Here is a 23,826-nt window from a genome sequence, read left to right as displayed (position 1 = left end):
TTCCTCTACATAATGTGAAGACGAGTCAAACGTCTGAGAAGGAGAAAAAACATACACGTTTTCCCTGTGCGTACGGGACCTCAACAACTGCTGGGCTGCTCCCGTGGAATTCGATGCCTTCACTATCTCGTCCGCGCCGTTTCAAAAGGTGTCGAGCCCAGTCGACAGAGGACGGTGAGGTATCACGTGCATCGGAGTGGCTGCGGTGGAATAAGCGGCCAAGAAATGTGCTTCCTTGCGGTGCTGAGGAGTGGAGGCGGCTTCGTGGAGAGATCTGAGCACACGAAGTCAGAAAAAACATCAAAGTGATAGTAATGACATACATGTTCTCGTGTGTCATCGAAAAACCCTTGGGGTACCCAATGGGCAGGCTGACGTCGCTGGACCGCATGTCGTGTAGCATTGACCTATAGTGTACGTGTTTGAACGCAATGAGATATTTTACGAAAGTGTTACATACACGGAGTTCCGACTTGTTGGCCTGGCAGAGCGCATTCAGTTGTGAGAATGAAATAAATGAGGTATGTTGACTCACCTGTGGATCCAACAGAAGTTTGTCGAGACCAGCTTCTCTAACAACGGTAGCAATATCCCATGTGTACGCATTGGTGTCCCAGGAGCCAGTTGCTAGTAGTTTTCCATCCGTAGAAAATGAGACGCAGACAAGTGCATGTGTATGTTGGAGCGGAGAACTGATAGGCTGGCCGTTGTCGAGGTTCCACAATCGCGCTGTCTGGTCGACCGATACACTTGCGAGGATGCGGCCATTTGGAGATATTGCCATGCCATAGATAAGAGAAGTGTGCTCATCCAGAACTACGACCTCCTTCCATGATTTTGTATCCCATGTCCGAATCAAGTCATAGTATGACCCGGAGATGAGCGTTTTTCCATCCGGGGTCCAAGCCAGACACATCACAGTATTTGTGTGTCCTTTGAGAGTTGCGACAAGTTCGCCTGTCTTCGCATCCCAGATTTCAATCGAAGACTCGGTTTCATCTTCAATCCAGGGTTTATCATGTCCACCAGTCGCAATCATGGTAGTGTCTGGCGAATAGACGACTGCGTACACTGCGAAATGCCCTGTCTTGATTAGCCCGGGTGCCAGGATCGTCTCTCCGCTCTCCACATCCCATTGCCTTACAGTCCCATCAAAAGATCCGCTCACCACTCGCTGACCATCTCGACTCCAATAGAGAGACCACACTTCCTTTGTGTGTCCCGTCCATTTCGCGATGACCTTGCATGTCTCGATGTCCCACAACCTCACTCCACCGTCCCTGCTCCCGCTAACCACTTTCTTCCCATCTGGGGATAACGTTATACTGAGCTCGCCACTGTCTCCGTCCCGCCAGTCTTCTCCTATCTGTTTCCCGCTCTCCAAGTTCCATACCCGCAGCAAGCCATCTTCTGAACAAGTAATCATCTGCTGTCCGTCAAGCAGGTGTATGGCGCCCCAGACCACCGCGGTGTGTCCTTCAAATTTCTGGCGAGGCGTTATTGCTGATATCTCTTTCTTTTTGGTGGTGGGCGGAGACATTCCAGAATTTTAACTACCGAGTGCAGCACTGTCTCAGCTTTCGCCCATCAAATTCCAAATTCATTACTTACCGAGGACGATAGCGACGGGCGGAAAGTAGGGGACAATGGGAGTTCAGGTCAAGTCAGAGAGTACATCAGGAAAAAGGTCGGACGCGAGTTGCACGCCGCAACAGTATATAGCACTACGTAGCCTTGGTAGTACAATAGAGCACCTATAGACCATCCATTGCACTAAATATCGCAATGTAGCGAGCCGTGAAGCCAATAGTAGCTATGTAATCTTCCCAACAACTCATAGTCAATATTGCACCCTATAGTTAATAGTAATGGTAGCATAGCTATACAGACAAGCGGTCAAACAATTCCAGATCTATGTACCTGTTAAGATAAAAGTCTTCGCGCACGTCCGACTCTCGACCAACGCGAGGGATAAGATGGCATGGGCGAAGAACTTGATGGACCGGTACCACCAGTGCGTTAGGACCACGCTGACGTGAAGACTTGCTGAGGCGGAAGCTGTGCACATTTTCATCAAACGTTTGAAGGGGTCGAAACCAGTGAATATAAGCCAGCGGGTGTGGAAAATTACCGAGACGTGATGGAAGCTTGAAAATGACTCGGACTTCGGCCACTCGCAGACCTAAGGTAGGTCAGAACGAGCCCACAACCAATTTATGATGCTCACCAGATATACCTCGACCGGTGTACTCATTCCCATCTTCAATCACCAACACACTGTCAAAGTGTGCAGGTGACGGCGGTCTCCTCACGTCTGACGCAGGAATCACTGGCGACGCACGAACTTTGAACAAGCACTTGCGGTTGTTGATATGGGGTCGTGGTGGAGAGAGAATCTTGAGGTACTTGTAAACATCCACCCGATCTTGCGATGTGAGTTTTCGGCGTGACCAGCTTCGAACATGTTTCTGAAGGAATTCTTCAAGAGCTGGAATGAAAAGGGATGCATCGTGGTCGGTAAGTAAGCGCTGGATTGTTGAATTCGGAAACGGACATGTCCTAGGGACGAAGTAGCCACGAGAACCCGTTGCCATTGTGAACCGTTGGACCTGAGAGGGTAAGTCAACATGGTTATCCAATAGTCCAGGTCCGACTCCTGCGCCATCCGAATCTGAACCAGAGTCACTGGCATCCGAGTCTTGCCACTCTTGATTGACGGGGTGATGGGATTCCCACCAGCGAATGTAGGCATCTTGAATGTGGATGGACTCTTGACGTTGTAGCCAGGTTGTCATTTGCATGACGTAGTCGCGGCGGTTCGATGCACGGTAAGCCCGTTTGGCAAAATCAATGTGTAGCCGTTCAGGCAATTCAGTGTTGAAACCGTCCGCAGTGCCGAGAAAGCGAATGGCATCGATGTAATGGATCATCGAATGAATCTTCGGAATGTTGAAGTGTTCGCGTACCCCGAGGTCGACGAAAATGTGCTTACTGGCATGGAATGAGGTGAGGGCGGCGTGCATATGGGCAAGTGTGTCATCCGTGTGCGTGCGATACTGTGCATAGTAAATGAAATCTAAGACGCCACGCACTGCCGTCAGAACTTTGTTGTCAACTGCGCCAGCAATCACACCAAGAAAGACACGCTGCAACTCGCGATAATCTGCCCCCGTCCATTGTTTGCGCTTGGATATGCCTTTTTTGAAGTGTCGGAGTCCTGAATACGACGTCATCTCCTTGAACCGTGCGTCAAGTTCTTCCTCGCCTATGATATCAGCACACCAGCTAACAATGTGATCCTTAAAAACTCCTTTATGCAGCTGATGTAGAATGTCGGGGGTGATGCATGAAAAGATGTCGTTGTGAGGGAGCGTCGCCCAGAATGGTGAGTAGATCGCTCGTAGTCCCAGCTCTCCTTCAAACTGATCTTTTCCTATTTCACCATCGCAGTGCAAGCGCAGATTTTCGACCGTGGAGTCTCGATCTCGCATTGGTGATTTCTTCATGTCCCCTCGCTCCTCTCGGCCCACTACACACTTCGGGCACCGGTTTTCCATGCAGCACGCCACCAGGCACTGCTCTGGAAAATCAGCAATATATGCTGCCACGATGGGATACAGGCGTCGTACTTGACGATCTGGGCAGGTGACATCGACTCCTTCCGCACCTACCCTGACCAATGGCTCCAGGACCAGCGACATGCAATAGTGGAAGAGCCGATAACGTTCAACGGACCGCGTGTCGCGCGTGAAGCATTCTAGCTTCGAAATCGGTAAGTATGCGATGAGGACTGTGGCGTGTTTGGATGGCTGACATCGGACATTTTTTGAGATGTTTCCGAGGCTCAGGTACACAGGCCAAACTTCCTGGTCTCCCCGGAACTGCGACAGCGAAGTCTTATCGGACGCTAGGATAACTGGAGCGACAACGGCCCCTTGGGGCAATCTTCCCTGTGGGAAAGGCTTTAGTGCGTTTTTTTGCCAGATTTGTTGACACTGGCGCTTACCTGCATCTCCCACCACCAGTCACCTGTCCACATCTCATCAAACCGCCTGGTCTTGCCCTCCACGTCTGAAAACACCCTCTCTGGTGCATAGGACACCATGTGATCGAACTCCGGATTTCCCATGAGTTCGCGGATGCACTCTACTGGGTCCCGCATCCACAACTCAAGATCCTCAGTCTCATACTGCCGTTCATTGGTGAGTTTGTTGCCCTCAACGCTTATTCTCTTCAACTGCCATTCTGTGCCGCGGGGAAGCTGATCTATTGCTTTCATCAGACTGTACTTGCTTGTGAAAGATGTTTTAAGGCAGCTCGTCTGCGCATTGGTGAGTACATTGTGAATCGCAGCTGAAACACACTGACTTACTATTGGTAGTTTCATGAATTCATCTATGGCATTTTGGCCCACCCGCGATACCAACCATTTGACAAGTCCCCATTCCTCTGCATCTGCGAACGGCGCCCATGGATCCAGGCCTCGAGCCTCTTGTTGGGCTTTGATGTCATGGAACATTGTTTCAGCGTGGCCCAGCGTTTGCGCTACCCGACCTGGGTATGACTGCACGAAACGCATCCACACACTTTCCTCATCATCTACTTCTTCAACTTGGACACCGCAATGCTGATCTGGTGTCACGGATCTTAGCTCTTCCTGTATGCCATCCGCCTGGCCATCAAACTCCCAAGGTATGTCTCCGCCAACGTCCATCTCATGGTCATTGTTGGGTGTGGCTTGTGTAGTCTCTTTTGAGGCTTGCTCGTGGTTGCGCAGCCGGTCCATGTGTTCCTTACAGGCTCTAGTTCTGCTGATATGAATGCTAACGGCTCTCGCAGTTTGGAAATTGCCTTTCAGGCAAAAATTGCAGCGGTGCATGATGGAGGAGCAGGAGGTTGACAAGCCGAAAAAGCCGACCTGTAAGTGACAGTTCGTCCGGTTTCACCTGGCTGACTTGTGCCATCTGTCCGACATCGGACATCGAAAGTTTTTTCCTCAAGATCAGTACCATCTCTCAAGATCGCAGGTTGCCAGTGCACCTGACTTCACGCGTTTGTGTTGTTGATGCAGCGCGTCGCGTCGATTGTTGATTGCAGCACGTCGATTGTTGATCGTCTAACTTCACGGACGCGACGCGACATTATAAAGGATGGGACGTTATAACAAAGGTGCGCTCTGTCCCCATATTCTCCTCCTAACATTCTAACTTCCTATTCACACCCAGAATGTCTTCTACTGCTCCTACTCGCCAAGCGCTGAGTAATCTTATCAATCACACTGATTCTGGTCCCTCTCAGCGTCAACGACGTGAACGTCGTCCTTCAGAGAAGGCCTTGTACCAAGGTATGTTAATTTTTATGCACTACCACTATTATTACTAACTATATCATACATAGTCGAGGAGGACCAAGAGCGCCGTGAGGCACGACGCCGCCCAAGTGGGCAAGAAAAAATCAAGCCCACCCGTAAACATCGTGGCGACAGAGGTGAGTGTTGACTGTCGCATCAGTTTCCGGCTACTTAATCATGCCCAGCTACACAAGACAGCACACAGTTCTCATCACAGGCCATCGCCCTGTCCAAAGGTAATGTATCAGCCAATGGTCCACTTGATCTGCGACCCCGGTTCAGCACAGTCCCCCCACGAGAGAAGCACACCCCACGGCCAAAGCCCTTCACACAGGTAAGCTTGGAATACCTTTGACCGTTAGCATTTGACCACTGATCAAACTCAAAGGTTCACACACCAGCTCCATCAAGAACATCTGTGTCTGGGGGCTCTGGGGGCGGCTGGTGTGATGACCCTCTTACCAAGGTAAGTCAGCCGCATGATTAACTTCACTTTGACTTGGACGTTGATGCTTTGTTTCCAAGGAGACTGGGTTTTTCAATCGTGAACCCCCGAATCGTGAACCCCCGCCTGCACCAAGGAAGTTGACGACGGCACGCGCCAACGAGCTCATTCAACTCCGACGTGCGCAGTCCAATGGCGACTTGAACAATGGTGTGCAATATGACGGCACTGAGCAGAATGGCGACAACTATGAAGACCACGACAACGATGAAGACGACAACAACTACAAAGACCATGACGACTACGAAGACCACAACAACAACGAAGACCCCAACACCCACGATGGGGACGACAGCGATGTGTTTGCTGGTGGAGATACATTCTATGGTGAGGGTGACGACTATGAGGGTGAGTAGTACTCTACCATCCATTCAAATGGGAGCTGAATGATCACACAGATCAGCGCCACTTGAAGCGTATGCGACTACCACCCTCAGATGATGAGGGTGAACACAGTCGTAAACGGATGCGGGAGTCCTCACATTCGCCTTCGCCACAGCAAGGTGAACAGACTCGACTTCCACGCAAGATTCATCAGAGTAAGGGCCGTGTAGCGGCCCGGGATTACGAGGTAGCGGTCCAGCAACTTATCAAGTATGCAATCAGCCATTTTTGTGTGCGGCTCGCATCCGAGTATGCCTATCCGGATCGAATGACTCAGGTATTGTGGGCGAAGGAGGCCTGGAAGGAGGCATGCAACCATTATGAGATAGAGATTGGTTTTAATGGAGAGATTATACAAATGGTACGTGTTCGAGTTCTATTATTTCATCTATCTAATTTCTTTCTGGATCAAGATTACGCGGCGCACATCGCATCTCACGAGTGAGGTGAAAGGGAAGGTTCGCCCACTTGTTGAGAGTATTTACGGTTTCGAGTCCACCAATCGGGAGTCCATCAAGTCTAGGAATCGCAAACTCGCCCGTCAGCTCAAGGATAAATTTGGGATGTGTTACCGGGTGCGTTCTCATATCTCGAGTCATGTTTTGTACTGACATTTGGTTGAAAGGACCTCGGGGACAGAAAGAACAACGTGCCTCGCAGCGGTCTATTTCGTACAAGGTTAAATCAGCAAGCAGCAAATTTAGTTTGGTACCGCAACAAGAAGGATGATGGAGTCGTGTTCGAGGACGTTTTTTCTCCATTTCCGATACCTGCATTGGCCTTGGTGTACACCGCAGTGAGTCGTGCTATTTCTCGTTGGCTTTAGCCAGTGACATTTTCGTCTGCAGGCTGAATGCTGCATCGATGAATGGTATGACGGCGAACGCACGGATATCAGCTTTTCGAGCGGTGAATACAAGGAAGCTTATGATCGACATCTCACGAACCTCAAAAAATTTCACGATCGAACGAAGGATCATGGGATACTCAATAGTATCCTCACGGAACTCAACAACAATGGCAGGTAAGTACATCTCAAGGATTTGAACTTCAAAGTTTGACAATCATACAACAGGTTGCATGCAAAGGTGGATCCGATCAATGTTGGAGACGAAGAGTGTTTGTCCGACGACGAGATCAACAAAGCAATCCGTGAATATCAACAGGTTGGCGGCGCTGAGGCCAGTGACGAGGTGGAGTCTGGCTTGGAGTCTGAGGGTGTTGATGGCGAGGCCGAGTAGAATTGACCACTGTATTAAACCGTGAATGCATGCCATTGATCTCCCTGCTATTTGCAAGTGCGCAAGCCTGAGTGCTAGTAGTATGATGTACCATGAGATGTACTTACCACAATGACTTACTATAGATCACTACATAGCTGCGCTACATTGCCAAGGTACGAGATACCAGACACTATATTGTGCAACTAAAAATATATCCTAGGCTACATGGTACAATATTGGGGGGGGAGATGCAACCAGGCTATAAGTGCTACATAGCCTCTGTAGCGCTATATTGGAGTTCCCGTTTTTCCTGATGTACGTTTGACATGCCGTACACTCATGTGAACTTTGTGAGCGCTACTGCCATTAATGGGCATGTATATCACGAGTCGATCCATCTCGCTGCAGCTATGCAATTCTCCAGATTTCGCAGTGTCATGGGTTCTATGTGGTCTTTCGACGACGAGGTTGCGCGCCAGGCTCTGTGTCTGCTTTTAATGGCGGTGTCTGGTTTGATGGGCCGTATTGTCGCCTTTCCTTCAACAATCCTGCAGTGTCCTTGCTTTTCACTTCCTCGCTGTAACATCCCAAATGGATACTAACTAGCTAGCTAGGTGGTTTTCCACGGAACATGATCACGAATCGTCTTCCAGTTGCAAAAAGGCCTTAACGTTTGTTTGTGTCTGTTTGCTCAAAAAAGTGGTTGCTCCACAGCGGATCGCGAGCTTGCGAGCGTTGACGCGTGAAGCTAGGCCTTCGTAGAGCTGTCACGTGAAGATCCTCCCTCCCAGTGCTTCTTCCTTAGTGAAGCACTGGGGCCCGTGCACTCCTCATAAGACGGGACTTCGCAGATTCTCGTTGCCTCGTTTCTTTTCTTCTCATTCCCATCTTCCTGTGCGACGCGCGTACGATTTTTTCGACCTTTTTCTTACCATACAATGACTTCCTCTAACATTATCGTACCCACCGCATCCTCTTCGGTTAATCCCGTTACTGCTACCACTAGTTTATCCTATGATCAGACCGTCGCAGAAAACACGCGTCGCGTCGCTGACAATCTCGCACTCCAAATCCGTCGTGACGCCGGGGAACTTAATGTTCCCGCAGATGAGCCCATCCTTAACCTTCCCCCCAATCCCAATGTACCGGCTAATAAGCTTCATCATTGGGTTGCCGCCTTTGCACAGCTTTCCCCAGCTTCTCAAGTACAAGGATCGGTACTTCTAAACTCTATTATGCCCAATCAATCTTCAACTGCTTCTCGTCCCAACGTCACCCCCGTCGCCAAAGTCTTATTTGACAGTTCCAAGGAGGTGCTCTCATCCGGCACCATCGACTCCACTTACAACTTCGGGATCCATTCATTTATTCAAGATCTCGCTGACGCTGGACAATACTGTCCGCTCACGCTGTTTTCGGCTGAAAACACTGAACGTCTACATCGGGAAGGCCATTCCCTTAAGCGCACCAAGACTCACGTTAACGGGCTATCACACCATCTCCTTGATCTCTCACAATTTGAGAGCGAAGTCAACCTCGACACTCTCACTTGGCAAGAAGCGTACCAACGATACCTCACTTGGATCGCCGATGTCGGCGATCAAGCATCCCTCAAGCGATGGACCAATCATTTCTCTCTGCTCTCGAAGGACGAAGCCGTTCGCAAGAATTTTCGTGCCATTCTCGAATTCGACATCGAGACCCGTCAGAACTACGCTCTCCGCCCCCACCAGCACAATCAAGCTGAGTGGGAAGCTCGCCTCCAGCGGAAAAAGTATTCTACTCTCCAAGACGCCTTCTTTACTGATCGTTCTTTTCCTGACCGTCAACCTTCTTCGCTTGGTACCCGCTACGAGCCTTACGACCGCAATGCCTCTGTTAAGCGCAACAACAAGAGAACATCAGACACGCCAACCCCTTCCTTTCGTGACTCCAACAAACCCTCTCAGTCCACCGACCCTCTCTGCATCATCTGCGGAAGACTCGGCCACCGTTTCTCTCTCTGCAGCGAAGAGACATCGGCGAAAGGCTCACAAACTTTCGCGAAATACGCTTCCGGAAACTTGTGTCGCCGTTCCAGTGGCACCCAGATCTGCGTCGGATTCAACCTCAACAATCCCCGTCGCGTCTGTAAACGAGAACATGTGGACCAACACGTCTGTTCCTTCTGCGGAAAAACAGAACACGGTGCGCTCTCGCGCCAGTGTATCTGAGACTCCGCACGAAGACACTTTCTTGACGTGGACCCCAAGCGTCCCCACTTCTTGCGCAGCTCTTCCTCGTCACATTTACTTCGATTCTCTGCAGCATCAGTCCTCTTCGCATGATTCCGACCCCGATTTCTCTCGCATCAACACGCCATATTCAGCAAACGGCTTCGACAATCTCTTGCGACGCACCAATCTCGTCGACCAATACCCCGAGCTCACTTGGAAGCTCCGAAATGGCTTTCCCATCGGCAACCTCGATCCCCTCACTTCCACTTACACTCCCAATAATCTCCCTGGTGCCGACATGTTCAAAACAGTCTGCGACGAATACGTCGCAGACGAGCTCTCCAAAAATCGCTTCTCGGGGACGTATACGCACGAGGAGCTCTTCAACAAGATTGGACACTTTCGTTCCTCTCCTCTCCAGGTCGTTGTTAAAGCAGGCATCGACGGAGAACCAGACAAGTATAGAGTTTGTCGTAATCTATCCTACCGGGGCTCTGCAGGCCATTCCATCAATGATGGAATTGATTCTAGCGAATATCCCACGACGTGGGGTACCGCGGCCGAATTTGCGGACATAGTACGTTTTACCCTTCTCTCTCGCACCACTTTCTCGCGTCTTTCCTCTGGCTGGATGCACTTTGCGTGTCGTGTCTCAGGTTCACCTGTTTCATTGCGCGTTCGAAGGCACAGTCAAGAGAGTCGCATTTTCGGTGCACACCACTGTCTCACATCCATACTCAACATCCATCGCAGATCCGCGACGCACCTCCAGGTGCGCAATTCGCTACCTTGGACATCGAGGCAGCGTATCGCAGCATCCCGTGCCTCCCAATGCACAAAGCTTACCTCATTGTCTATCACGACGGTAAACTTTATATTGATCATAATATCCCATTCGGACTCTCATCTGCCACTGGTTTGCAAGGCGAAGTTGCGGACGCAACAGTGGACATCTGGCACGCTCTCGACATCAAACCCACCAGCAAATGGGTTGATGACGTCTACATCTGGCGTTTCCCCACGTCTCACGGCATATTCTACGGTCTCTCAAACGGCCAAGTCCACTACTACGACTATGATCTATCCAGTGCCAAGTCTCTCGTCGCAGAAGCCAACATTCCATGGCACGAGTCCAAAGGTCAACCGTTCAAGGACGACGGAGAGTACGTGGGCTTCTTTTGGAGCGTCCCCGACAGAACTGTCGTTCTCGTCGAACGAAAGCGGCGAAAATACATCTCTCGCCTGTCAGACTTTATTGCCCTCTTTGAACACGCTCGCGTCTCTCTTCGCGAACTCCAGCGCGTCTCTGGATGCCTCACTCACGCCACATTTGTATATCCTCATGGGCGTTCATACCTTTCCAGTGTTTATAAAGCCATAGCCGCTTATCCAGACGAACACGCCCCTCGTTGGCTCCGCAAATCCGCCGTCTCTGATCTCAAATGGTGGTTAGAACTCTTACGTTCGGATCCCACACCCATTCCTCTATCTCCGCGTCCTCCCACTCACGATTATGGAATTTGGGTTGACGCCTCCACCACAACAGGCATAGGCATCGTGTGGAACGAACACTGGGACGCATGGTCCACCACGCCTAAATGGCGAGGTCCATCCCGCGATATCGGCTGGCTTGAGGCAGTAGCAGTTGAGTTAGCGGTTCGCCTTATCCACTCAAAAGGCATCACGGACGCCGACATCCTCATTCGCAGCGATAACCAAGGTGTTATTGCTGCCTTCCAGAAAGGCAGGAGCTCCAATTTCCAAATCAACCTGTGCATTCAACGTTCCGAGGAACTACTACGCGAATCGTGTGTCTCTTTATCCTTGATCTACGTAAACACTCTGATCAACCTGGCGGATCCAGTGTCGCGAGGTATATATCCTCCCTCGCACCTTCGTTTACCTTCACCTCCCTCCATTCCCAAACCCATTCATCGTTTCTTCTCCCATGCAAGAGAGTGATCTCTATCGTGAATTCATGGAGGGTGTTGATGTCCGCGCTTCTGCAGACGAATTTTGGGCAGGCATCGCCTCCACACCCTCCGTCCTACGAGAATCTGTCGCGCAATCATTACAAACCTCTCGCCCACGTACATCACGTTTTCGCCCTGGTTCTTCTATCGCTCCTTCTTCTCATCGTCCACCTGTCCTCGCTAGCGACAGACTCCTTATATGGTCCACTCCGGCAGGTCTTGAGTGGCAAGCCGATCTTGAACGCAGATTCCCTGATCATTCTTTATATCGTCTCTTTCACGTACGCCATCCCGCGTCCTTCTCTTCTATACATCCTAATGCATCTTTAGGTCATGATCCGTTCCCTTGATCAAGACACGCGCAGTAATTATGGAGCTGGGCTCCTGCGTTTCACGCAATTTTGCGATTCAATCAACGTCCCAGAACACGATCGCATGCCCGCTTCAGAGGTTCTTGTTGCTCAATTCGCAGCGGCGCATGCCGGCTCCGCGTCTGCAAAGACTCTTAACAATTGGCTATGCGGCTTACAATTCTGGCACATTATCAACGGCGCACCTTGGCCTTCAGCTTCCTTATTGCATCACACTCGCAGAGGCTTCTCTAAGATGGTTCCTCCGTCCTCTCATCGTGCAAAACGTCCTCCCGTGACCATAGAAGCTTTATCCATTCTGTTCGACAATCTAGATCCTGCGTCCCACCTTGACTGCGCTGTCGGTGCCGTTGCCATGGTAGCCTTCTGGTCCTGCTGCCGTTTGGGTGAACTGCTCATCCCTAGCCTGGGGCTATTCAATCCTCTTAAACACGTGTCACGCTCCATACTGCCGCTCAACTTCAATACTGCAGCGGATTCCACCCGATCCGTCTCCTTCCCCATACCTTGGACAAAGACCACCAAGGAAGTTGGCGCGGACATTTCTGTCACGGCACGCAACCATCGAACTTGCCCAATCGTCGCTTTGGAACTTCACCTTTCCGTCAACACATCCATCCCCTCATTTGCTCCCCTTTTTTCCTACCAAGACACCTCAACCACCGGTTGGGTGCCACTCGCCAAGCCAGTCTTCATGAGGCGGTGCAGTGAGATTTGGGAGGCGCAAGGATTCCCAGCTCTACCAGGTCACGCGTTTCGCATAGGCGGAGCTACTGAGCTCTTGTTGGGGGGCATACATCCAGACATTGTCGCAACTCAAGGTCGTTGGAATTCCAGATCCTTTCTAGATTACTGGCGTCGTATCGAGACCATCTTGCCACTTTTCGTATCAGCATCTTACAATCCGCAACGTTTTACTGAATTAGACTCGCTCATGAATACCTTTGCTCAACATCATCATCTTCCACGTTCGGCCGCTTCATCTTAATCATCCCTCTCCACGTTACACTTAACTTAGGCCATTTGTCTGCTACTTGTGCGCTCTTGTTCTCATCGTGCAATGCATCTTTTTCGCTCAGCTCTATGTGTGTGGTCGGTCTCCGAAGGAGACTCGTCTTGTTGTGAGCTGCGCTCTAGGTTGGTCTGGACTTTTGTCTCCTTCAGGCCCGAGGTCTGCACACGGCCTAGATCAGAACTCGCTCAGAAGGTCTGTTTTTGTTCTTCCTTCCCGAGATCGATTTTTATCTCCAAAATCCTCTTATTCTCGGGAGCCTCGTTTCGAGCACAAACCCGGCGCGTCGCTGCGTCGGTCTGGCAAAGCCAGACCTTCCCACACAAAAACCCGAATTAGCAGCATAACACACCGCTGATTCGTTTCTCCTTTTCCTCACGTTTTAGCGTAAAAAATCCCATTCTCTGCACAAGCAGCGTTCTGCGCCTCTCAGTAGCACTACGTTTAGCCTATACGAGCTCTATCCGAGCTCGTCATCTTAGCCCCTTCACCTTACACAGGCTTTCTTTTTATCCCACTTACCGCATGCTTGTGCTGGCCATGTGCTTCATCACTGCATATTTTCATCTCGGATCCCTCAAAGTTTCGGTTCCATTGGTGAAGCGCACGGAAATTAACGTTTCCGAATCGGGCGCTGCAAAATGATACAAAATCTGGGCCTGGGCTGCCAACCAGATAAGTTGGGCTACACGGTCTGCTTAGGCCACGTGCGCCATAAATAAGATCAAGAATGACATACCACTGCTTGAAGGCATGACCGTGTGTTCAGTTTGACTGACATAAGAAACCAGCAGAATTCAATCGCATATTTCGATAGGGTGTCGTACATCGAGTTTACATTTTCCTCGAGGCCCTACATACACTAGACAAGAGTAAGAATGGGTTATGGGTAAAAACAGACAACTGCCACAGCGCGATGGTACCTGATATAATACGAGATTCTCCTTCGATCACACCGAATCCGAAGAATCAGCTACCACAAACCTCTTCATCACACCATCATCGCCCTTGGACTCCTTCAGCTGCACCTTCACGCCCTCGTTGTCGATAATCCCTTTCTTCCCAAAATCTTCAAGTGCGAGAGTCCCAGCGGCGGATGCCATAATGAGATGAAGGGTGTTTGACACGTCGAAGGTGGTCCTATAGCGACCGTTCTCAATCTGAGCCTGCAAATGACTATACAAAGCGCAGGCGAATGTGAGAATAGTGATAATGGTGATGGGAAGGATAGCGAGAAGATATGTCGCCGACCGCTTGGTCCAACCTATTGTCGATATGTACATGGTTCCATTGACTGGGGAAGAGAGGTAGGGTGGGATGGTATCATCCGGGAAGCTACCCACGACCATAAAACCGGAGCGAAGGAACTACAAATCGAAGCCAAGTCAATTTGGATTGGATTGAAGGAGGTGGAAACCTCACTGTGGCAGAAAACTCCACGACGCCACGCCAATATTCCTCCTAAGAAAGACTCAAGTTGAAGATCAGTAAGGACGTTGCGACAGGAAACTCACAAGCTCCTTGTAAACCTGCGTTTTATCTCCGAGATTATCGTCGATAGATGTGTTAGTTGTTGAGGAATAGATGGAGTACAAGGTATCTCCGATTGCGCTACTCAAAAGCCCTTGCGAGTTGATCGACTGAAACCTAACAACTCCAGCAATGAAGAACAGTAGATTGCTATTTTCTAGTTGGAAAGGGGTGGACGAGATGACCTCGGAAGAAATTAAGTCTTTGGAATAATTGACGCGGACTGTGGTCAACAGGGGGACCACATCGCACACGCTTGCATCAAGGAACCTATATTTGTAAAACCCTTGTGAAAAAATCGCTACAAGAACAGAGTTAGTCAATGACTACGAAGACATATTCCAATGGCTCACTGAAGTTTGTATAAGTGTTGTTCATATCCCTAAGCCCTGGGCACACAACGGATGGGAGAAAGCCACTCCCCGACAGGCTCGCATTTCCGCTTGCGTCCACCATGGTCACATATTCCTGCGTCGTCGGCAAATCTAGGATCTGTCAGTGAACTTGAGACAAGATACCAAAGATCCAAACTCACTGGTAGCACAGGTTGCACTGATATTCCACAAACGGAGACCAGTGACGGAGTTGTTCGAAGCAGCTGCATTGGCGTAGATAATTTGGGAGTCGTTTGTGTTCCAAACGTACTGCATTTGACTCGATTCAATGGCCCGGCAGGTGACATTGGCTGTTAACCCTTGCTGCGACATGGAATAGTTCCTGCTAAAGCCTTGAGGAATATGCACGCTGGTGTGTTCTCCCGACACGGCTTCTGTGTTGACCGTGACATTTCCACCAGAAAACCCAAGACGAGTACCATTAGCGCCGGGAACTCCATCCGAGCCAGAAAAATCCTCGATGGTAGGCACGACTCCCTCTGTTTACACATAATCAAAAAGCAGTTTCAAGTGACCTGAGCGATTGGACGTACGAGTGGATACATTGTATTTTGCGCCATTGAAATTGAATGTCCCAGGAAGACCATAGGTATATCCTGCAGCAGAGACTCCACTTAGCATTCCGCCAATGTCGAGAACTTCGAAAGCATTGTCCTGGACTTGGGTTGTCCGTCGTATGAGTAACGGGACAAAACAAAAGATAGGGATACACACTGTCAGTGAGACCCTGCTTTTGGTATTCTTCGGCAAGCAAGGCAGAAAATGCGCTTCCAGTAATGTCAAGTTCGGATCCATGCATCTGTATTGGCCATAGGAAGTAGGTTGGTGTCAGGAGGGTTGTCCACCTATATCCGCACTTAAATAAGACCACTGAAATAGTACGATGCTCCCAGAGACGACTTACCCAGCTGTCAAGAGTCTGAGCACCCCAAAGACGAACAGTGTCAGGGTAGTCAGTCCCAAGTATTCAGGTCTCAAGATCGTCGAGCCCTTTGTCAAAGCGACACCCGCGCTTAGCTGAACGAGAGAGATGGGCCGCGACATCCGATGCCTTAGTGCATCCTTGATTGAAATCGTGAACAGACTAGAGGGATGTCATCTCTCTCTGAATAGTAAGTTATAGAAATTGAAAGGGTATACATACGTAGCGGTAATCACTGAAAGCACTGTTGCTATCAATGTGATAACCATCGTCAACTCTCCAGGGTAATGCCTCCATAAGTTGCCAACTTCATCGGGTGGAGAGAGGTAATCGTAATAGAGAACTGCACCAAGGAATCCGTACCCAAATGCCAGGATAATAGCCTGACTACTGATAATGGCGGTGAGACGCAGAAAGCTGATGGGCAATCGAAACATCGTACAGGGTGGGTAGTGCAGAATCAATCACGGTGCTCGGATAGAAATAGGATCAATTTGACGGAGTGCTAACTCCAAAGTTTCGGGGCCCTTGCCTGCATCGTGACAAGTTCATGGTGAGATTACCTCATTTCATAGCCTAAACCACGACGAGGCTATGAATAAATGGAAGAATTGTAGCGAGATCTCGTAACACCACATGTATGGAGGAGGCTTGGAGTGTTCCATTGGGCTCACTACAGTACAAGTCAATAGAACAGCTGGCCCCCATCGAGCCTGGAATTGCTGTTTAATTCGGCTTGCATTATCATTATTTGCCTAGACACAAATAATATCAATATTGCCACAGAAAACACTCCGAAAGTTGATTATACGTACAGCCTCGTTGAACCACCACTAGACCAATTCAAGTGAATGATCCTGAGAAATGGGTGTGCGCTATCACTAATAACTATGTAAGGAAAGCTCGATTATTCTTTACCCCAAGGAATACAGCATAACGTTGATGATAGATGAAACAACAATAGCACCTAGCGCGTGGTCAACATGCCAGTCCAGCGTGATGTGGTAATAACGAGCGGAGGCTGTCAGGCAATGACTCCCGGATGGTAAAGCCGGCGGGAATACTTTAGAGTGACTTTTAATGAATTACAGCAGCTTTGAGAGCTCGAGGCCGGTGTTGGAGTCTCTGCGAAAAGTTAAAACAAGCAAGCTTATTATTTGTGCCTGCTGTTCAACTTACGTGACTCAGGCTGTCCCCATTCATCATCACATGCTCAACGCACTTGTACCACGTTTGCATATTGTTCAAAGATTGCACATTCACGAGCATTACAGAGGAGTCACATCATCGCATCGAAGGCAGCACTCCGTGCGGAATGCATGAAGTTAGCCAATCAGCTTTGTCGTAGCGTAGCACCCTTGCCTTGCTCGCGATACACAGGCAGTCGTGGATGCACCACTTCAACATGCGTTTAGGACGACGATCACCAGTCCCTAGTTTGTTCGTCCAAAATTACATTCATAATGTGTCGCCAAAACCCGAAATAATCACCTTTACCACTGCAGTTCGAATCGTGCCCTACAAATATCAAACAAGACTAAGGAGAACAGAAATTACCATGCCGTGATATGGCTAAAAATCATGCCATCTCCTTCACTGCTGGCACAAACTTCTTTTTGGCATGCTCGGACTCATCAAGGATAATTTTCGTATCCTCATTGACGATAATCCCTTGCTTATCGAAACCAGCGAGTGTGAGCTCCCCAGAAGCGGATGCCATAACGAGATGAATAGTGTTTGATGCGTCAAAGGTGGTCCTGTGGTAGTGACCAGACCTTCGGTCTTTCCATGCCTCCCTAATACTGTACAACGCGCAGGCGAATGTAAGGATGGTGATAGTGGTGAGTGGGAGTGTAGCGAGCAGATATGTTGGTGATTTCTTAGCCCAGCGAGTCCAGCCTATCGTCGATATGAACATGGTCCCATTGACTTGAGAAGAAATGTTGTTCGGGATGACGTTATCGGGGAAGCTGCCCACGGCCATGAACCCAGAGCGAAGGAACTGTGAAGTAATGACAGGTCAATTTGGACTATATTGAGAGGACTAGCAATCTCACCGTGGATGAGAACTCAACAACACCACGCCAGTAATCCTCCTAAGAAAGTTATAAGAGGTGGATCACGACAATATGATATGAAACTTACGAGCTCGAGGTAAACCACCGTGTCATTGAGATTGTCATTAATGGATCCGATTGTAGTCGAGGAATAGATGGAGTAAAGGGTATCCCCGATTGCGCTACTCATAAGCCCCTGCGAGTTGATCGACTGAAACCTGGCAACTCCAGCGATGAATGACAGTAGCTGGACATTCTCTGTCTGGAATGGGGTGGACGAAATGACCTCGGAAGAAATCAAGTCATTGGAATAATTGGCACGGACTGTGGTCAACAGGGGGACCACATCGCACACACTAGCTTTAAGGAACTGATACTTGTAAAATCCTTGTGAGAAAATTGCTACAGGGACAGATTCAGTTAACAATTACAATGGCATATTTCAATGGCTTACTGAAGTTTGTATGAGTTTGATTCATATTCATAGGTCCCGGACAGACAATGGAAGGAAGAAAGCCACTCCCTGACGAGCTCGCGTTTCCGTTTGCATCCACCATGGTCACGTATTCGTACGTCGTAAGCGTATCTAGGAACTGTACGTGAACTTGAGACAAGATATCCAAGATCTTAACTCACTGGGACCACAGTTTGCACTGATATTCCACAAACGGAGACCAGTGATGGAGTTGTTCGAAGCAGCTGCGTTGGCATAGATAATGTAGGAGTTGTTTGTGTTCCATACGTACTGCGTTTGATTCGAGTCAATAGCCCGGCAGCTGACATTGGCTGTTAACCCTTGCTGCCACATGGAATAGTTCCTGCTGAAGCCCTGAGGAATAGACACGCTGGTGTGCGATCCAGGTATGGCTTTGGTGTTGACCGTGACATTTCCACCAGAAAACCCGAGACGAGTATTATTAGAATCCGGAATTCCATCCGAGCCGGAAAACTCCTCAATGGTAGGCACGACCCCCTCTAGTTACACAGCATCGCAAAAAAGTTTCGAGTGACCTGAGGGGCTGGACCTACGAGTAGATATGTTATATTTTGCACCATTGAAATTGAATGTTCCAGGAAGACCGAAGGAGAATCCAGCAGCAGCGACTCCACTGAGCATTCCGCCAATGTCGAGAATTTCGAAAGCATTGTCCTGGACTTTGTTGTCCCATTTACGACCATCTCATCAAAGAAAGTGGAGACACACACTGTCAGCGAGACCATTTCGCAAGAATTCTTCGTGGAGCAAGGTGGAAAATGCGTTTCCAGTAATGTCAAGTTCGGACCCAATAAACTGTACTGGCCACTGGAAATAGGTCGGTGTCAAGAGAGTTGTCCACCTGTGATTCCAATCAAATGAGAGGATCTCGACAATGCTTTCAGAGAAGACGCACCCGGCCGTTAAGAGCTTTAGCGTCCCAAAGACGAACAACGTCAAGATGGTCAATCCTACATGCCGACGTTTCAGAATATGAGAGCCCTGTGATAAAGCGACACCAGTGCTCAGGTGAATTAGAGAAATGGGCTGCCACATGCGATGTCTCAGTGCCTCCTTGACTGACACCGTGAAAAGACTGACAGAAAAAAAATCATGTCACTAATTAATCAGTCGAAAAGAGCAAAAGGTATACATACGTAGCGTTGGAGACTGATAGTACAGTTGCCGTTAATGTGACAATCATTGTCAACTCTCCAGAATAACTCCTCATTAACTCGCAGACTGGATCGACTGGCGCAAGGTACTCAAAGTAGGCAACTGCACCAAGGAATCCGTATCCAAATGCCAAGATAATAATCTGGCTACCGATGACAGTTGTCAGGCGCACAAAGTTGACGGGGATATGATACATCGCAGGAGCAGGGATTGATGCAGAATCGATGCTGGGACTCGGAAATATATACTTGACGGAGCATGGACCTTGCTGCATGCACGCCACGACCGCTTGACACAGCCTGAACTATAGAAGCAGAAGTTTGAGCGGAACTGTGCAGGATCCACATAATGAGGATGATCGGTAACGCACTCTCCATTACCAATGGTAAGTAGACATAGACACATCGCGTCATTTAAAATCTTGGTTCGCCCAAGACAACTTGCCCTCGGGAACTCTAAGGCAAACTGGGCGATAGAACCCACTGGAAATGGACTTAGCATATGTCTGTGCCACATCAACGTGCTTACACAGACTAAATACTACTCCAGATTGAAGGTACGAATGAGGTCTAAACTTTCCCTTGACCGATTGAACTCTGCTACTTAAGGGTTTATATTCATTAATCCACGAAAGCAACACACGAAGAAAATGACTTACCTGCCCAGTTTTCTTTGCTAAGAAACTAAATTTTAGCGCCATAGATCCTTCGAAGATTCAAGTGTCATGGCAGACTTGGGAGAAAGACGCTTAATTTCCCATACTTGTAAGGAAACTGCATCCCTCAGCAGCACCCTCAGCGCGCGGTGATAGAACATCCTACGAGCTCCAAGGCGTGGGGGGGCATGCGAGTTAAAGAGAATCTTCAATGCATTAGGCTAGAGGGGCATGTACATGCCATGACTTGGGATGACCGTGGTTTGATGTCAGGCCACTTTCCCACAGTATTGATGCTTAATCGGTTGAGCGGGCGGTATGTATTTCATTACCGTTCAGGCTGGAACGCGAAGATCACATTATCGGAAGGCTAGGGTCCGATAGAAACCACCCTGTGTGACTACGAGACGGTATATCTGAGTATGAATAAGGAACATGCAGCTCGATGAATCGGTACAGACGCTGTCATCGAAGCAGTATTTCGGATCCAGCCATGTTCCTGCCGCCGGCCGACTATGTAATGAAATCCATCATGCATCCTCGCTATATGAAGTTACTGTGCCATCGACGTAAATCCGGCACCTGTATCTGCAAGGTATTATGGTGCGGTTCCGGCACCGGCATCTGCATGGTAGGCTGCAGTTCAGGACGAGATACCACCTCTAGCCGTTTCTTGACCATCCTTCCCTGCTGGCTAATCCCCTCTTCCACATACCGAATCTCAATCTCCTCATTCCTCTTCAAACAATCAGGGTGCTCAAGACCATAGAGCTTCCCTTCTAGCCCACCAGCCGCAGCAGCCGTGATGAGGTGAATGGGGTCGCAGTAGTCAAACATGACACCGCCTCCCCGCGGATGTTGCAGTTCTTTCCTCAAGCTGAATCCAGCGGCAATGACAGTTACCAGCCAAATGAGCGTGAAGATCACAAACAGGAACAGGTAGATGGGACGCCCTTCTTCCCAGCCATACGTGTTAACGAACATGGTGCCATTCGTGACAACAGACATGTGGGAAGGTATTTCTGTCCAGGGAAGACCGCCGGTGGCAGAGAAACCAGATCTCAAAAACTACCAGAGACAAAGCCATCAGCGTCTTCGCCAGAAGAAGTGATTGCAACTTACTGTGCCACTGAATTCTACCACCCCGCGCCAATAGTCTTCCTGTAGTCAATGAATTATTTGCATCCAAGCACAGCAGTAACTAGTTTTCTTACCATTTGACGGAAAATGGCATCCGTTGAGTTGCTATCAACGTAAGCAGTCAAGTAGTCCCCGATAACATTGGCCTGGAAGCCTTGATTGTTCTCTGCTTGGTACATGATCGCACTCGCAATGAACTCAGTGAGGGCCATGTTCGAGTCTTCGAAAGGACGACGATCAGTTACCGCTGCCGAAACAATTCCTTGATCATATGTGACGTCCACTGTCGTCACGTACAGTACGACCTCGCAGACCGTTGTAGGCAGGAACGCATATTTAGCACGGCCTGCCATTAGAATATCTTTCAGAAGGTTGAATTGGTGAGTACATAGTGAACGGGCGGGCTCGTTCGCTTACCGAACGTGTACGGGCTGAAACCTGGAGCGCCTGGCTGCGGACACACGACTGTTGGAAGAAAGCCCTCAGTATCGGGGTTCATGTCAAGAGTAGTCGCGTTTGCAAAGGTCGAGTATAACATAGAGCTGTTTCCTGTAGTGTAAGATGTGATATTCTTCTCAAAATTCCAGAAATAATTTTGCTTGCCATTTGGACACTCTGTTACCACTTCCCACATCGTCAAGCCGATGCTGTCTCCAGTGGGAAATGAAACTGAGAAGTTATTCGAATTGGCGCTATAAGAGTATACAGAAATGTTCCGCTCTTGGCAGTTGACCTCTGCAGTGAGGCCTTGCTGGGTCACGGTATAGTTCTTTCCGAGACCCTGGGGAGGGGAACCAAAACGGTGGCGACCTAAGTCAATTGTTGTATTGATTGGCACGAAACCACTGGTAAAAGCAAGTCCAACTGCGGTCTGGGCAACAGGAGAGCCGCTGTAATCAGAATCATTCACAGCAGGGAGAAGACCATCTAGTCAAATGTGCTGCGATGAGCTTTCAACAATACATGGAATTGAAGTCTCACACACTTGTCGACTCGCTGTACGAGACTCCATTATAATTAAAGATACTGCTTGTGCGCACACCGGCATCATAACTTGCGGCAGAAGCGCCACTGAAGAGGGCAGTAATATCCAACGTTTCGAATGCCTTGGTATATGCTGCGTAAAACAAGAATGATGAGACCAAAAATGATAACACAAACTGCACGAACTAGATTGAGCTGAATTGTTTAACAAAAGCGCACTCAGTATATCGTTAAAGGCACTGTTGCTAATGTCCAGTTCAGTTCCTGATAGTGTGACTGACCACTCGATCAGCGTTGGCAAGAGCAGCGTGTTCCAACTGCAGGGAAATTCCAGATAAGTATTTGAAAAAGCCAAGGCTTCGCATATTTACCAGGAATTCAGAAAAGTCATCATCGCGAAGACGGTGCCTGTGAGCAAAACGTACTTCCAGTGTCTCTTATCTCTGCAGATAATCCAAGTCGGTTTCGTCAGCGCAATTGCAGCGCGGAGCCCGAACAGCGAGATGCCCTTTGCTAAGTCATGCCTCAGAGCCTCCTTCATCGAGAATGCGAGCAGGCTGGGAAACATGAGGTCAGGACATGCCGTTGCGGTCTCGCGGAAATTCAACCGACCTTGTCGTGATCACAGACAATACAGTGGAGATTAGAGATACCACCAAAGTCATGGTCGTTGGGTATTCGAGAATTAATTTGACTGTCCAATCCGGGAGGGCCATGTACTGGTAATACCAGAGGGCGCCCATAAAGCCCCATCCAAAACCGAGAATAAGGGACTGTGTGACCATGGTTGCCAATAATGGAAAAGTATGACGGGTGAAGAACGCCTGTCGGTGTTCTCAGCATCGCCTAAGGAGCGCAAATATGCAAGTGGATATACCTTGAATTTAAAAGGTGACGATACCATTGTTGAGAACATTGCAGGTGAGCACGCTGCTCGATCACTGAAACTATGCGATCAGAGAAGAGGCTATATAGTTAACATATTTCCGAACAAAAGGTACCGTCCATTTGATTTTTTTCTCGTAACGTACCTCTATTATGCTTGACGCCCATGGCTGAGCAGGGTGTATAGCTATAGGTTGTTTGCATTTGAAAGACATTCTGCCGCACTCTTTTGCAAATCCAATGATCGGCGAGTAGATCAGCAGTCCAGAGTCCCTCATTTCTTACCATAGAACCAGGTTATGCAGTCGCTCGGAACCCGCGCGTCATCGGGGGAGCGTATCGAACAGTTGAAAAAATGTTCGAGATAATATTCCGTGGGAATGAGCAGCTACATAGAACGTGTGCGCGCTTGATGCATGACATGAGAGTTGGTCGGTCACTACGGTGAAACGCATCTGCAGTGCAGAATGCATGTGGGCTGCCTGATGGAACGGAGCTGTGTTCAAAACTAAGCGCCGACTCTGTAAAGACCGCGTATGTACTCGATAAGCGCGAGAATAATATGTTTTAAAA

At 49.1% G+C, this 23,826-nt stretch overlaps 6 protein-coding genes across 6 annotated transcripts; 3 read left to right on the top strand and 3 right to left on the bottom strand.

Annotated features, from left to right (window-relative positions):
• Positions 1-1,880: 1,880 nt before the first annotated feature.
• DEU56DRAFT_743123 (uncharacterized protein) lies at positions 1,881-4,519 on the bottom strand (the record flags this gene model as incomplete). The annotated part of the gene is made up of 4 exons (XM_041348986.1): positions 1,881-2,182; positions 2,228-3,950; positions 4,007-4,316; positions 4,365-4,519. The coding sequence occupies 4 exons, from the start codon at positions 4,517-4,519 to the stop codon at positions 1,881-1,883; spliced, it is 2,490 nt and encodes an 829-aa protein (XP_041204908.1).
• A 1,874-nt stretch (positions 4,520-6,393) lies between these two features.
• On the top strand, positions 6,394-7,405 carry DEU56DRAFT_711743 (uncharacterized protein; the record flags this gene model as incomplete). The annotated part of the gene is made up of 5 exons (XM_041347512.1): positions 6,394-6,600; positions 6,653-6,843; positions 6,900-7,035; positions 7,088-7,263; positions 7,315-7,405. Coding segments are annotated over 5 exons (801 nt in total), but the record flags the coding sequence as incomplete, so codon positions are not given.
• Positions 7,406-8,595: 1,190 nt separating this feature from the next.
• DEU56DRAFT_697367 (uncharacterized protein) lies at positions 8,596-9,186 on the top strand (the record flags this gene model as incomplete). The annotated part of the gene is made up of 1 exon (XM_041347254.1): positions 8,596-9,186. A coding segment is annotated over one exon (591 nt), but the record flags the coding sequence as incomplete, so codon positions are not given.
• A 2,470-nt stretch (positions 9,187-11,656) lies between these two features.
• On the top strand, positions 11,657-12,404 carry DEU56DRAFT_743137 (uncharacterized protein; the record flags this gene model as incomplete). The annotated part of the gene is made up of 2 exons (XM_041348989.1): positions 11,657-11,932; positions 11,982-12,404. Coding segments are annotated over 2 exons (699 nt in total), but the record flags the coding sequence as incomplete, so codon positions are not given.
• Positions 12,405-17,312: 4,908 nt separating this feature from the next.
• Positions 17,313-19,275, bottom strand: DEU56DRAFT_822902 (uncharacterized protein). Its single transcript, XM_041354174.1, has 7 exons — positions 19,145-19,275; positions 18,968-19,093; positions 18,575-18,913; positions 18,393-18,524; positions 18,027-18,340; positions 17,939-17,977; positions 17,313-17,883 (listed from the first exon to the last, which is right to left on the bottom strand). Exons 2-7 carry the CDS (start codon positions 19,053-19,055, stop codon positions 17,461-17,463), a joined length of 1,335 nt encoding a protein of 444 aa, XP_041204904.1. The 5' UTR covers positions 19,056-19,093; positions 19,145-19,275; the 3' UTR covers positions 17,313-17,460.
• Positions 19,276-20,640: 1,365 nt separating this feature from the next.
• DEU56DRAFT_556152 (uncharacterized protein) lies at positions 20,641-23,572 on the bottom strand. Its single transcript, XM_041346791.1, has 11 exons — positions 23,361-23,572; positions 23,246-23,309; positions 22,981-23,192; positions 22,740-22,925; positions 22,555-22,685; positions 22,370-22,501; positions 21,988-22,311; positions 21,802-21,933; positions 21,459-21,745; positions 21,367-21,405; positions 20,641-21,312 (listed from the first exon to the last, which is right to left on the bottom strand). The coding sequence occupies exons 2-11, from the start codon at positions 23,282-23,284 to the stop codon at positions 20,788-20,790; spliced, it is 2,007 nt and encodes a 668-aa protein (XP_041204903.1). The 5' UTR covers positions 23,285-23,309; positions 23,361-23,572; the 3' UTR covers positions 20,641-20,787.
• Positions 23,573-23,826: the final 254 nt, after the last annotated feature.

This window comes from Suillus clintonianus (genome assembly GCF_016758775.1).
Source record: "Suillus clintonianus strain FC179 chromosome Unknown DEU56scaffold_80, whole genome shotgun sequence".
In the NCBI taxonomy this organism is placed as follows: domain Eukaryota; kingdom Fungi; phylum Basidiomycota; class Agaricomycetes; order Boletales; family Suillaceae; genus Suillus; species Suillus clintonianus.
This window is presented reverse-complemented; position numbering and strand designations above follow the sequence as displayed.

What these genes read in the sequence shown, in the direction of transcription:
- DEU56DRAFT_822902 (XM_041354174.1), bottom strand. Translation starts at nt 19,055, where the DNA reads ATGCTCAGTGGAGTCGCTGCTGCTGGATTCTCCTTCGGTCTTCCTGGA. An exon ending in AAAATATAACATATCTACTC is followed by an intron (nt 18,914 to 18,967) that starts GTAGGTCCAGCC and finishes CTGTGTAACTAG; the next exon opens with AGGGGGTCGTGCCTACCATT. An exon ending in CGGTGGTTTACCTCGAGCTC is followed by an intron (nt 17,978 to 18,026) that starts GTAAGTTTCATA and finishes TAACTTTCTTAG; the next exon opens with GAGGATTACTGGCGTGGTGT.
- DEU56DRAFT_556152 (XM_041346791.1), bottom strand. Translation starts at nt 23,284, where the DNA reads ATGTTCTCAACAATGGTATCGTCACCTTTTAAATTCAAG. An exon ending in AAACAATTCAGCTCAATCTA is followed by an intron (nt 22,502 to 22,554) that starts GTTCGTGCAGTT and finishes TGTTTTACGCAG; the next exon opens with CATATACCAAGGCATTCGAA. An exon ending in TTTCAGCCCGTACACGTTCG is followed by an intron (nt 21,746 to 21,801) that starts GTAAGCGAACGA and finishes ACCTTCTGAAAG; the next exon opens with ATATTCTAATGGCAGGCCGT.